Raw genomic sequence first — 15,304 nt, forward strand, 5'->3', positions numbered from 1 at the left:
AATGACTGGTATTAAATCCACACCCATATTTTATTAGTGTGAAACAGGCCAACAGCATGTTTAACAGACATGCCTCTCATACCAGAGTAAGAGTTCCTCTTTGTGGCTGAAGGACGCAGGTTAATGCACAGCCTAGCATGTTCTAAAGTGAAAACACATTGGCCGAGAGTCTGTAGGAAGAGGGAAAAGTTATATAACAGGAAATGGTTATATAAACGTCCACATATGCTTTATATATAACTGTCATGAATATTATAATATAGTCAAATTTATTGTATACATTTAAGTATTATTTAATATTTTTGTTAAGTAAAAATATATATGTATTTTTTTATTAGGCCTATATATGCAATTATGTAATATACCATTCTGCCAAAAAACATATTATTGTTAGACAATATGTATGTATGTCTAACACAGTTTTTTTGGTAAATTAATCCATAATTATTATTTTATTATATGTTATTATATAGCATCCTATTATATAGCATCCCATTATTATTAGTTAATGCATTAATACAATAAGAAAAACAAAATATGTGTGTAACACTGTATATATAATCCTGCTGAAAAAATAACTTTTCATTATTACGAGATAATAATAAAAATAAGATATTATAATTAAAGTACTGCTAAGTGTGTGTGTGTGTGTGTGTGTGTGTGTATATGCACATATATTATATACACATGTATACATATAACAAATCCCTGGTAAATAAGTCCATAAATTTATATTTATGTAGATTATACTACTTTATCTTTTTTATTTTATTTTTGCAGGGTCTATATTTCTCTTGAATCGTCTGCCATCTTGGACAAATATTTTCACTGAGTGTGTCGCAATGCATTCTGGGATTGTCTTCTCTGTGAAGGCCACATGCAATGCTTTCTTCGAACTGAGGTATCTTAGAAGGCAACATGATGTTTCTGTCGACTCTAATCCTTCATGTCAGAGGGGCACACATGATTCCCAAAGAATCTCATTTGGAAGCAGAAGGCATGACCCCAGAAAACCCCACGTGTTTTGCTTTCACATGTGACATCTCAGCATGAGACTTTCCTCCAGGGCTTTCCTGCCTTTCATTGAGGAGCACCCACTGGTTTGGCCCACTAAAAACTGAATTTCCTTCCCTCCTTCTCTCTGAGAAGCACTGTCGAAGAAGGAAAGCAGACAGATGTGACTGGATAAAGTAACTTAAACTGACAGCTGACCCACAAGCGATCAATCATGCTGTCAGTGACAAGCCATGTGTGTGTCCAACATCAGTGAAGCCTGAAAGACAACAGCTACACATGCCTGCTGTATGAAAACAACTGGAACAAAGTGTGACTGCTGATGTTATGAGATCTGGTGGTCCCGAAACTATCTGGACACTTAAGTTACATTTACAAATGAACTGCTTCACATGGTTGAAAAGTTCATACGGGTGTTCATCATATTAACTATGTTTCCTAATGTTTGACAGCCATGAAGTATCAAAATAAATCATTTTGATTTTTTTGGTAATATTTTTATTTTATTTCTTTATTGAATTTTTTTTGTGGTTAAAAATACAGTAAAAATCTGTAATATTATTAATATTTATTATTTAAATATATTTTAAAATGACATTTATGCAAAGCTGAATTTGCAGCATCATTACTCTCGTGTTCAGTGTCACATGATCCTTCAGAAATCATTCTAATATGCTAACTGGGAGCTCATCAGGGGTTCACGCGCGTAGTGCTGAAACCCTATTGTAATTGTTAGAATGGTCACGGATGAGCGATTTCCACGTAAAACTGATCGAGCAGACCAAACCGTGAGTCGTAGAGACTTGAAACTTGAAGGAGTCATACCACCTACAACGTGACCGAGGCTCGCTCCAATCGGCCTGATGGGGGCGCTACAGCGATCGAAAGTACGAAATCACTCATAACTCCTAAACCGTCAGTCGCACGCTCAAGTGTCTTATGACGTTGGAATCCTTGGCTCCTTGTGAGTTGGGCAAAATTTTCGGGTATTTCGCATTTTTTGCAAAATCTACTTTTGCGAACTAGTCCTAGGTTTTTCGCCCGATCGGAACCAAACTGGAACACTTATGTAAGAGCTCAAGCTGAGGTCACAGGGGGAAAAAAAATCGCAGAGATTGGCCACTTGGTGGCACTATAAGAGGGAATAAACATAAAAATGGCTGTAACTATTTACATTTTCATTTCAACGTGAAAATCGCTGTGCACGGTCTTGCCACAAGTGTCTATGGGGACATTTGCGTATCTCAAAAAAACATGGCTGCCATTGGTCGATGAAGTTTGAGCACCTATTAGACCAGGTTAACGGAGGCAGATCGGAACGAAACTCGGTGGGCCTGTTTGACTCACGACCCCAAAGGTCTGTGAGAAATTTTAAAGAAATCGGCTACTGGGGGGCAGTATCACATTTTTTGAGGGCATAAACGATTGTACATTGCGCGGTTTTCTGCACATACAAGCGATATTGATATCGTATGATAGACCTCCTCGTTCCGAACAATTTTGCCTCTAGAACCACTGCTGTCAATCAAATCGTTTTTTAAATGATTGAGAAGATGTGAAAAACCTACTTTTGCGAACTAGTCCTAGGTTTTTCACTCAATCTGGAAAAAAAACACCGTAGTGAAATTCTCTGGACTCTCTATGTCAATAATTACCAAAAACATGTTGAAATTTACCCTTTGGGAAGCTATAACGGGGTCATTTAGAAAAGAAGCCTGTCCAAATATACCCAAAAGCCTATAAAGCCTAAACAAAAACTCAAAACTTCACGAAACCTGCTGAGCACATGCGACAGGTGATTTTAAACAAGCATGCAATGTTTCAGGGACATCGGACCACAGCTGGCACTATAACAATCATAAATGTTATAAAAACATCATATTTTTATGGTAAATCACATGGATTTGCCAAAAATGCTTTTTTAATAATTGATTTCGGTGGTTACAGGCTTGCTAAATAATATGTAATGTCTTTTTCCTTATGTGCTTAAATACCTAAATCGCTTGAACTCCAGTAATCGCTGCTTGCAGCTATATTTTCTTATTGTTATCAGGGAAAACAGTTGAGCTGCTTAATATTTTTGTGGAAACTGATATTTTTTTTTTCAGGATTCCTGAGAGTTCACATTTTTAAACTGAAAGTTCAGAAGAACAAAATTTTTAATTAATTAATTTTGAAATATCCATTTTTGTAACAAGTTTAAAAGTCATGTTTGATCAATTTAATGTGCCCTTGCTCAATAGTAGTTATAGTAGTTATAATATGTGACCCTGAACCACAAAGGGTCAATTTTTTTTTTTTACAATTAAATACAATACAATTTTGTATTTAATTTTGTATAATACATCATCTGAAAACGGAATAAATAAGCATATCATCGATGTATGGTTTGTTGGGGTAGGAGAATATTTGGCCGATATACAACTATTTGAAAATCTGGAATCTTAAGCCTGGTTTATACTCGACGTCATCGATGACGTCATCGCGGTGTTAGCGGAAGTTCGCTTTGGGTGAGCGCGACCTCGGGTGTTTCTCAAACGGAAGGCTGCATCCTACAAAGGTTGCATATCTCGGCTGCCACGTCATCAAACGTCGCTGAAGGCCATCTCAATCGGGAGGGTCCTCGGAAGACAGCCTTCGTTTCGCGTCCTTCTTTCAGCTGAATTTGAAGGATGCATGGGATGTATCCTCCGCGACCTTCAATCACCCAAAATCCTTTGTACCCATTCATGAAAATAAACTGACGAAAAACGAGTCAGTACTGAGCTTGTCTGAATTTATTATGAAACACCCCTCATTTCGCGTGGCGGTGTGCACGACATTTTTTGTGACTCGAGCGAACAGTTCTCGCGGCGCCGCAGTCAACATGAACAGCTTATATTTTCTTTGTAATTTTTATAATAGTTTTAAAATAATTATTCACATATACCTGTAGCACTGTAGCAAAGTATTCTATGCACCACATAACAATGTGTCTGTAATATATTGTATTCAGAATAAAACAATATTGATCAAATTGCTCTTTTGAACTGTTCTTATATCTTCTCATTTTATATAACATAACAAAGACATCACATGGGTTAATCTATGGCAAAGTACATTTTGCAGTCCCTAACCTTTATAGAAGTGTTACATTTGCAAAACACTGTAGGGTTTCAACTTATATACATTATAACATTAATCTGGTATTTGAACAGTTACACCTACTTGAGCCTCAACGTGGCAATATTTTTGTCTAACTTGTACTCTAATAATGTGGTCTAATTTGAAATGTTAGAATAATAAATAAGACATCCTGTAAATTCCAACACTGTGGAATAACCCACATACCGTTAGCTATACTACAATATGTAGAAATGTGTCTGCATTATGCACAGAAATGAAAGAGTGAACAAAAAGTTTGATGTAAAATTTTATTAAATCAACAAACAATAGTCCATCTTGAATGATCTGACGTAATTCCGGTAAAATTCCTACTTCTCTTATACTTCCTGCGGATTTAAAGGACGATTTCGTTTGTGCGCCCCCTGTCGTTTCAAAGAATATCTCAACAGCGAACGCGTCAAGTATAAACGCCTCGTCCGTTTGGGGAGGTGCGCGCGCAGTCAGTGGAGGCTCGCGAAGTGGAGCCAGGCGCGAGTATAAACGAGGCTTTAGGGTGCAAAAAAATCCAAATATTGAGAAAATCACCTTTAAAGTTGTCCAAATGAAGTCCTTAGCAATGCATATTACTTTATGCATAAGTTTTAATATATTTATGGTTGGAAATTTACAAAATATTTTAATGGAACATGATCTTTACTTAATATCCTAAAGATTTTTGGCATAAAAGAAAAATCGATAAATATGACCCACACAGTGTATTGTTGGCTATTGCTACAAATATACCAGTGTTACTTATGACTGATTTTGTAGTCCAGGGTCACATATGTTATATAAAAATTGTATTATATTATATTATATTATATTTAAAGGCATATTTTTGTTCAGTGTTTTGAAAAATACCACTTGCCTTGATCTTTTGATCTTGCTTTGACATTTATAAATTTTTAAGTGTAAAATTTTTTAAAGGTTACTGCATATAGAGTGCTTAAAACTGCATAGATCCGCTGAATTGTGTATAATGTCAAACCCACAAAGCAATAATCATGTTGTCACTGGGACACTAAATCAAAAACTTCAAGGTGCTTCATCACAGACGTGACACTATCGCAGCCTCCGGTTAGATATTATTCACTCATATACGGCTGTAGTGTCAGTCGATAACTTTCAACAAACATTCTCTAGAGACTCGGCAAACAGTGGAACCGTGCCAGTTTCAATTTTCTTTCAGTCGTTACTTTTTAACCATTCTATCAAAGAGCTTATCGTGTCTGCGGGGGGCTCACGGATGCATTCACGGGCCGGTGCAACATGTTGCGTGTGAGATCTCTCACCGAGAGGCCCCTATGAAAGGGGCCCCATTCCCCCGTCCCACAGGTGAGGGGATATGCACATATATCATTTAGTTCTGACCCCTGAAGACCCCATCAGCCTTGAATCCAGAGCACATTGTGGCCTGTTGGGTCACAATGCCAACGTATATGCATTATCTCGCTGACTACTGTGGGTGTCTTATAGATGAAAAATGTGAAAACTTCTGACTTGGTTAAACAATGTCAGTCAGCGAGGGTCTGGTTGGATTCCAGTGGTATGAAGAATTGGCTCACTTGATGGAGGGAAGCTCTTGAGAAAAGACGTGAATGACAGACTGAGCAGTGAGAAAACGCTTGCATACACAACAAAATACAAATCATACAGATCTATGACAACATTTACTCTTCTCGCTTTTAAATTTTAAAGAGGATAAACACGCATGCTTCGTATAAGCGTAACAGCAATGTCGATCACACAAAAAGGCAACTGCTAACTCAAACACAGTAATGTGTAAATATTTGACCATTTCCATCCTTCCTTCTTACTTTTAAAAAGCATCTAGACAAGAATGGCATGACTACTCCATTTTTCAAACAAAAAACAAACAAATAAAAAAAGACAACAAATTTGCCTCTGATCATTAAGGTTCTGTAAGGTGCTGAAAAAATAATATATATAATTATATGTATGCATTTCACTTTTTTCACTGTAAATTATAATATGACTTGTCCTTTTTCACTTACAAAAACTGAAAAATCTGTCAAAAGTTGAAATGTGTCTTTGTATTACAGTTTTTCATCATATATAGTAAGGGAACTAACCATTAAAGAGTTTTTGTGAGTAAATGTCCAAGAATGACAATGTCCAGACACAAATGACCTAATGCTTGCATGGGCGGCTTTTGCAGTCCATTTTATGACTGGCAATTGGATAATTCACAAACTATTTCTTACTTTAATACAAGATCCGTTGTGCTTAATATACAGTAAAGTATTATTTAAAGATCTTATTCAACAAGCATTTTTTTCTCCTATTATTTCTCCTAGTAGATGTGTTGTGTTTGTGTTGATCTACACAGAAACTACAGCCATCTGCATCCAACTGTCACCACAGTGACCAAACATTCAGCCAACAGACGACGTAACCAGAGGAGGAGAGTTAAACATTAAACACGGTGTTATTATTATAGCAAACAAACCTAATTACCAATAACCCTGTTTAATGCACTTACATAACACATGTTTGGCCTTCGGTGTAAACCTCATGATCTCATGCCCTCATTCTAAGCTTCAAAATCACCAAAACTGCTGCAAATTTTTTTAAAACATTCACATTTACGCATCATCATGTGAGTGCACTTAAATTTTTACAGGACCCCTTCATAGATGACAGCATAATTGTGCAAATCTGTGTTTCATCCTACATCTGGAAACACTTAAATCTCCCAGCATTCCTGGGTGCATTAGAGTATTAGCTGTTATTGTTACTACAACAGCAGCACTGCATCATGGGACGTGATCCAGGCCTGCAGGCCAGACAGATCTATACGTTGCTTGGATTTCCACGGAAATTCAAAATGAATTCCACATGCCCAGTCATGAAGGGAAATAGCACAAAATGACACAAAGTTGAAGGAAATGCATTCAACACGTGGCTGTGTTGCCTTCAAATGTGTGACACTAGTGTGAGAGATGCCAGATCAGGTGCTACTGCCCACTATAGAGCCTGGATGAAGTGGCACCAAGGTGCCATCAGGTCAAAGAGTAGTAGCCAATTCCCAGAAATGCCAGTCATCATGCTGTACTTCACAAAGACACTCCAAATGTTTCAGTGGAGAATACAAGAAAAGACTGGAGAGAATCTCAGGAAAGAATTAGATATAAATTGCACTGGCATAGAAAAACAGCCTAAAGTTAGGCCTAAATCTCAAAACCATGGAAAGTCGAAACATAATTTTCATGTAAGTGACTTGACTTCTTTTCACCCCTAGGGTAAAACTGAGTAATATCTGTTATCTCATACCAGTAATGCACATATCTGAGGTCAGATGAACCACCTTAAACCATTTTACATCCCTTGAACCCCCATGGCCCCTGTTTTAATCAGTGCATTATCTGGCAATCATTTTCACAGGGATCAATGTGCTCTGTAATATCATATCGTACTCCAGCTGCCCTGCCTTTGAGAGCTGTGTAATCCTGAGGAAATGGGATCCTAAACTCACTGTCAGGACTGTGGATTACGTTGGAGACCCGGCGAGCTGGGCTTCTTGGACACATGATGGTGTGTCGTTCTGCTGCAAGTGACCGCGCTGAGACCCTAGTTTCATAACTAATTTCTGTCTTTGCTGCTCTGGCCACAGGTTATTAAAGATAATAACATTATGTTGTTAAAAAAAATTAACAAGTCAGCAGATATGACATTTGGACATTTAGTGGCACATATATAGCAAGATGGATGTGAGGCATGTGAAGAGCAAGGATAGTCCTGTGACAAACAAATCCTGCCGGAATCTGTCCCTAGGAAGTGGAATTTAATATATGCCACTAATAATAGAAGCACATCTGAAAAAGTCATTGAATAAAACCTCACTGCAGGGAAAGTTCACTGCAGAACGCAAAAGAGTTGTTCAGAAGTTGGATCAGTCTTTTTTTTTTTTTTATAAATAAATACTTTTATTGAGCAAGGATGCATTAAATTGTTCAAAAGTGACAGTTATGGCATTTATAAATTTACAAAAGATTTCTATTTCTATTATTAAATAAACTCATTTATCAAAGAATTCTGAAAAACATTTATCACAGTTTCCAGAAAAATATGGAGCAGCACAACAGTTTTTATAATAATAATAATAATGTTTTTAAGGATCATGTGACACTGAAAACTGGAGTAATGTTGATGAAAATTGAGCTTTGTCATCGCAGGAATAAATTACATTTTAAAATATATTACAATAGAAAACAATTATTTTAAATTGTAATAATATTCAAAAATAGTACCTTTTTAACTGTATTTTTCATCCAATAAATGCAGCCTTGGTGAGCATAAGATACGTCTTACTTTAAAAAAAAAAAAAAATATTTACTTCCCCCAAACCTTTGAATTGTAGCGTACTTTATTTATTTTTAAGAATATGAACCTGCCGATATTCACTGTATAAAAAAAACATTACAGTTTTTTCCACAATATTTTCTTTTGTGTTCCACAGAAGAAAGAAAGTCATACAGGTTTGTAATGATTTATGGGTAAGTAAATTACAGATGACAGATTTTTCAGTTTTGGGTGAACTGTCCTTTTAAGAAAAAAGAGTACCTGTGAACGTCAAACTGTATTTTATTCCTAAATTATTTCGTTCTAAAACCTCTTAAAAATCCTATAAGAAACAATTCAGAATTGCTTGTTTCAGTCATCTGAGATTATGAGCCATCTAAAAATATCACGATGCCAGAAATAGAACCTTTTTCAGAATTGCGCTTCAAGAGACTCATTTTTACTGAACATATAAACAATTCCCAGCTTTCCCAGTGTTGTAATTCTCTCCCTGAGAAGCCATGGCTGTCAGAGATTTGCGACAATCCTCCTGACCCCAGTAATAGTCTGGTAAGTGCATGTCGTGTTGATCATCAGGTACATTAAAGGTTCAGTCAGTCTTTGCAGTCTATCACTAATTGATATTTGATGGATTCTTTGAGTGATGCTCAGCTTCAGAAGAGAGAGAACTACATGATTACCTTCCTCTAAATACACAGAACATTCTGCACCCCGATGTGAGGATGGAGAAGGACAGAGAGCAAGGGAAAGAAAATAAGGAATGCCATGTCGCAGCCCCCAAAGAAATACCAATGGCTTCTAGACGACTCAGCGTACCTGCACATCTGTACGTCCTCTTGCTGCTGGCATGGCTGAATCCCAGACGACTGTCGCTGGTGCTAAACGGCTGAATCAGAGTCGAGATATATGCTCAGAGTTCCTCAGAAAGGGAAAGTTGGTAAAAGCTTTTGAAGAAATTCATGGCACACAGCAAGGACAGCCGTCCAGGCAAACAAGTGTGTTATTCATTCCTTTTTTTTTTTTTAATTCCAGCCCACTCCAACCCACTGGACTGGGTCACAACAAAACTGAGCACTCCTTTGTAAACAGTAAACCAGTCAAATACACTATAGCCAATGTAATCACAGTCTGCAAAGAGAAGAAAGACTAGATTTTGTCTGTTTCTTGTTCAAGTGCCCAGGCAGTATAATTAGACTCAAATTCCCCCATCCAGTAAAATGCTACATTCAGAGCTCATCCACTCACCCAACACTTAAAATGCAACATTTTGATATTTTTATAAATGTGTGGTCAATATGTGGTCAGTGGTTTAATATAAAGCACACAAAAAGACTGAATTGGGAACACAGGCAAACAGTGATAAATTTGATGATGTGTCTAATGTTTTCAGAGTTAAAATACCGTCTCCTGCTAGTTTAAAATGCAGAGGCTACTTTAAGTAAGCTAGGCTGATTTTTCCGAAAAGTGCAAACACTGGCTATTTCAATTTGTCTCTATCTGTTTGCGCGGTCCGACATGTCAACTTCTGCTTCAACCAATGGCATAAGTTTGGGGTAGAAATGCTTGTTTGGCTAGACAATGGCCGACAGTTTTAAGAAAACTTGTTGGAAACAGCTGTTATTTTTACAATTAGTCATGCAGAATCTATACACACTCTTAAAAATAAAGGTGCTTGAATGGTTCTTCAAAGCGATGCCATAGAAGAACCATTTTTGGTTCCACAAAGAACCATTCAGTCAAAGGTTCTTTAAAGAATCATCTCTTTCTTACCTTTTTATAATCTGAAGAACCTTCTTTCTCCACAAAGAACCTTTTATGAAACAGAAAGGTTCTTCAGATGATAAAGGTTCTTTATGGACAAAAAAGGTCTTCTATGGCATCGTGAAGCACCTTTATTTTTAAGAGTGCACTTCGGCTTAAAGGGATCGTTTATCCAGAAATAAAAGTTTTGTCACTCACCCTCATGTCATTCCAAACCTGTATGACTTTCTTTTTTATGCGATCACAATGAAACAAAAAGAACCATAAAGTTTCATAAAAACATTATAGATATAATTCATAAGATATTTGTGTCATTATATTCTAACACAAGTCTTCTAAAGCAATTTGATAGCTTTGTATGACAAACAGACCAAAATTTCAATTGAATCCAGTGAATCATTGAGTTAAAGATTGGGATCAGTCTAATTCCTACTGAATCATCCAATTCATTGAAAAGATTAAAAAAAAAAAAAAGTATATGAATTGGATATTGGACCAGATGAACATGAATTGGACCAGTCTAATTACTAAATCAATTATTCAGACTGTTTTTTTGCAAACTTACTCAAATGATTCATTGAAAAGATCTGATTCAAAAGAATGATTCGTTCATCAATTAGACACTGCTACTCTCATGAACACATCAGGAGATCTAAGGTGGATGTCAAGAGTTTTTTTGTGAACAGTGACTTAAATTTCAGTTTGTTCGTCGAAAAGAAATGGCTTCAGAAAACTTGGAATATTGATATATAATTTTGAAGCTTCACATCTCCACAACTCATTTACTTTCATTATATAAAGCATCACATGAGGTTGGAACAACATGAGAGTGAGCAATTTTTTGTTGAACTATCCCTTCAAGAAATAAGCACATAATCCTCATAACCCATATTAGATTTAAATTCGTCTTTTTTTTTTTTTTTAAATCAATGTCTCCTGGTAACAGTAAATATCTTATTTCATACAAAAATATAAGAGGAAATCTTATCTAGGGCCTGGTTATAGCTACTTTTAGCTATCAGAGAGTTTAGAATCATTTCACATGTCCTTGACATTTATAGTATAGGAGGGTGGGACTGGCTCTCCACAAAGACCAAAGTTTGACTCAGTAAACTTAAAACTACTGGCTTTTCTGAATCTATTACGACCATCAGTGTCGTAATGCTGCAGACGTTTAGGTGTGACCACATATTGTGTGATTAAAACACAATATTATGCATATTGCATTTCAAGCCATCATACACAAACCAGCACACCACAGCAGTCTGACACACATTACACAGTGGCAGCCGTGTGGTATTACGAGACACTTTCTTCTGATATTGTGGCCTTGGGATGCTCTCACATATTAGATAACAGCGAGCATTTGGTTAAACGTGTCCAGTATTAAAGCATGAAATGGATATTTTCATCCAAAACGGCAGTGACCTGCTTGTTTTCTTGTTAGCAATTATCCAAGCAAGGCACATAACGTCCCATTATGCAGTCACAATAGTGATTTGACTCACAAAGTCACAAGGGAGAATAATAATTGCTGTAATTACAGACACAGAGAGGACTGGCTAAAGAAAAGCATCAAATGAAGCTGATATATGTAAAGGGTAAAGGCCGAAGCTGAAGAACAGCCTCCATTAAGGGTGTGGATTGACAGAGAGCTCTTTCACCTGCACTGCCCCGATGCAGGTATGTTAAACATGTGCCTGTGTTTGCTGAGGTTCTGAGCCTCACTATGAAAAGAAAAAAAAAAAGAGGCCAAAAAAGAGAATGTCTTGTAAGATGGATGTAGAGACATTTTTGCCCTTTGAAACGAAGGTTCACTCAACTGTGCCATCGTCCAGAGCTTCAATAGTTCATCCCAAAATTAAAATTTCTTAAAAATGCACTCAGGCCATCCAAGATGTAGATGAGTTTGTTTCTTCATTAGAACAGATTTGGAGAAATGTAGCATTACATCACTTGCTCACCAATGGATCCACTGCAGTGAATGGGTGCCGTCAGAATGAGAGTCCAAACAGCTGATAAAAACATCACAATTGTCCACAAGAAATCCACACAACTCCAGTACATTAATGTCTTCTGAAGTGAAATGCTGTGCGTTTTTGCTTGTAAACAGTGCTTGATCTGCATGTGCATATTTCTCTCCTGATTCAGAGTAGACAATTTTTCACAGTATTGTGGATATATAGCGGACTCAACTTTAGCCGGAAGCAATGGTTTAAAGTTAAAAATATCTTAATTATGGATTTGTTACTTCTAAATATGCAACTTTTACAAAACATTAATTGATGGGCTGGAGTGGTGTGGATTATTGGGATGTTTTTATCTCTTTCTGACGGTACCCATTCACTGCAGAGGATCCATTAATGCTAAATTTCTCCAAATCTGCTCTGATGAAGAAAAAAACTCATTTTGGATGACCTATGGGTAAGTAAATTTTCAGCAGATTTTAATTTTTGGATGAACTATTTCTTTCATCTGTGAAGAACTAAACAGCAGCATGTTCGCTCTCTTTGACTGTTCCCACAGTGACAGCTCGTGCTGGTCACTCACTCACTCTTCTCCTAAAATACACAATGAGGCATTAGCAGTTATAGTCACTGACATGGTCCATGGGCTGAATGCCATCGCAGCTGCAATAGTGGTGGACACGTGGCATTTGTGGTTCTTTGTGCTCCGCAAGTGCCCAAAACATCTCATGTAATCTCAAACACTAAGCCAGAGCAGATGACCACTCTGAGGCCTAAAATAGACTGAATTAAAATTAACTTCTATCCATGTTGGAATCTGGCCCAAGTGGCCAATACATTTCCTTACTCTGTCCATTTGTGAGCTAATGTGCTGTGCATGCACTATACATGCTCACCAAGGCAGCATTTATTTGATAACAAATACAGTAAAAACATGCAATTTTATTATAATTTGAAGTATAACTATTTTCTTTTAAAATCTATTTTTAAAATATAATTTATTTCTCTACTGTCAAACCTGAATTTCAGAAGCCATTATTCCACTCTTCATTCTAATATGCTGATTTGGTGCTAAAAAAACCCCAAAAAAAAACAGTTGTTTCTTAATATTTTTGTGGAAACGATGATGCATTTTATTCAGGTTTCTTCTATGAATAGAAAGTTCAACAGAACAGCATTTATTTGAAACAGAAATCTTAATTTTAAATGTGTTTACAGTCACTTTTGATCAATTTTATGCACCCTTGATGAACAAATGTATTAATTTCTTTCAAAACAAAAATCTTATTGACCCCAAAAGTACTTTTGAATGGTACTTTATGCCAATTAAAAAAAAATAAAACTTTATCAAAGACAAAAATTCTTCTGAGAAGTAGAATTTTGTGAGATGAAGACCTAATGAACAAATTCAAGACATTTCCTTTTAGTTAATCAACAAAAGCTTTTAATGGGTTTGTTTTCCTATATGTAAGACAATAGATAGATTCCACCCACCCAGTGTGAGTGCTGTACATTGTGTACCCTCTGCTCCATACCATCAAACAGGACTTGCTTTAGAAGTTTGAACAAAAGCACAGATATTTGACAGGTCATCTGTCATCACTTCACTCTGACAACTAAAGAGTGTTCTGAACCAAAATGTGGCCAAAATACTAAGCTTTACTGTTTTATGTCAGATCCCATGTTCATTTGTCTTATGACCAATATATGCAATTTATTTGCACACAATACGAAAGAAAAAAAAAAAGTTGGGCAAAATTTTCTTCTGTTTGCATGTTTCCTGGTACATGAACTGAAATTTGAATTAATTGGGTCTGCATATTCTCTAAATTAAATACTGTATGTGACCAGACTTTTCATTCAAGTGTGCTGAAAGATTAGCATGTGCGGACATCCAGTGGCTCTTTACAATGGAACGTTAAACTTTCCAGCAGGCATTTGACATGGTGACTTTAAGATAACCCTCCTTACACTCATTTTGATTAGCTTGTGCATTGTTTCAATCTCAGAGTAAATATTCACCTTCCGGAGTGTTGCAGTTATCTTAAAAGACCAGTCTAAATACAATATCCCAGTAATGCACACTGAGGGGACTAGCATAATCTTTAAAAATATACAAATTATATTTGTCATCATAATGAATAATCAAATGGACAGCATATACCTGTTGGGTGCTAAAAAAAAAAAGTCTGTTTTTCTCATCCACTCATTACCACCGCCTAGTGGATAAACTGATGTACTGACGCTATATTATATTACATGCAGTCTTACAGTTTGAAGGTTTTTTTCTTTTTCTTTCTCAATCCTTAGTTTGTTACTTCTCTAATCTAATTTTCACACCAACTTAAAGAAATAGTTCACCTCAAAATGAAAATCTGCTGAAAATTTACTCACCCTCAGGCCATCCAAGATGTAGATGAGTTTGTTTCTTCATCAAAACAGATTTGGAGAAAATTAGCATCACATCGCTTGCTCACCAATGGATCCTCTGCAGTGAATGGGTGCCGTCAGAATGAGAGTCCAAACAGCTGATAAAACATCAAAATAATCCACACGTAATCCACAAATGTCCAAATTCAATGTTTAAGTGTTTGAACTTTAAACCTCTGCTTCTGGCAAAAATATGAGTACAAACACACAGCTTTTCACTTCACAAGATGTTAATTGATTGACTGGAGTCATGCTTTTATCAGCTGTGTGGACTCATTTGACACATTCTGTTTGCACAAATTAATTTGTCAAATAGAGAAAGGTTTGTTAATGTATGTTAATGCGGTCTTCTTACCAGTGTTATTCTTACCAGTGTGAAATTTCCACATGCTCCCAATTGACCCGTATGTCAACAGAGCTCAATCACTGCCTTCATTTGGGCAGGAGAACAAACTGTACCCATCCCACAGTCAATGCATCCAAAACAAACAGCCTCTCAGGGTGCAATCAAAGACACATACCGTGGCCTCAACACCTTACAGTCTTACTCGACTAGCACATCTTGCACATGCTTGTGTCACCTCTTTGGACCCCCCAGGTGGTTTTATGTAGCAGTGGCCTCCATAGAGAATCTGCAATGTTAGGAAAGATCCCGCTCGTGTGTG

At 36.6% G+C, this 15,304-nt stretch overlaps 1 protein-coding gene across 4 annotated transcripts in view; it reads right to left on the minus strand.

The window, feature by feature from the left end:
- ninj2 (ninjurin 2) overlaps window positions 1-15,304 on the minus strand; it is a 32,100-nt gene extending 16,796 nt beyond the window's left edge. For 2 of the 4 annotated variants that reach the window (XM_058772687.1, XM_058772686.1), the window contains exon 1: window positions 14,604-15,304. Coding sequence is in view for 1 of the 4 variants with exons in the window: in XM_058772688.1 (XP_058628671.1) it covers window positions 9,298-9,330 (33 nt within the window). In the remaining 3 variants the exon portion in view is untranslated. Of the gene's footprint in view, window positions 1-9,297; window positions 9,560-14,603 lie in introns of those variants that run through there. The other 2 variants (XM_058772685.1, XM_058772688.1) reach the window with 2 other exon arrangements.

This window comes from Onychostoma macrolepis, chromosome 04, assembly GCF_012432095.1.
Source record: "Onychostoma macrolepis isolate SWU-2019 chromosome 04, ASM1243209v1, whole genome shotgun sequence".
Lineage (NCBI taxonomy): Eukaryota > Metazoa > Chordata > Actinopteri > Cypriniformes > Cyprinidae > Onychostoma > Onychostoma macrolepis.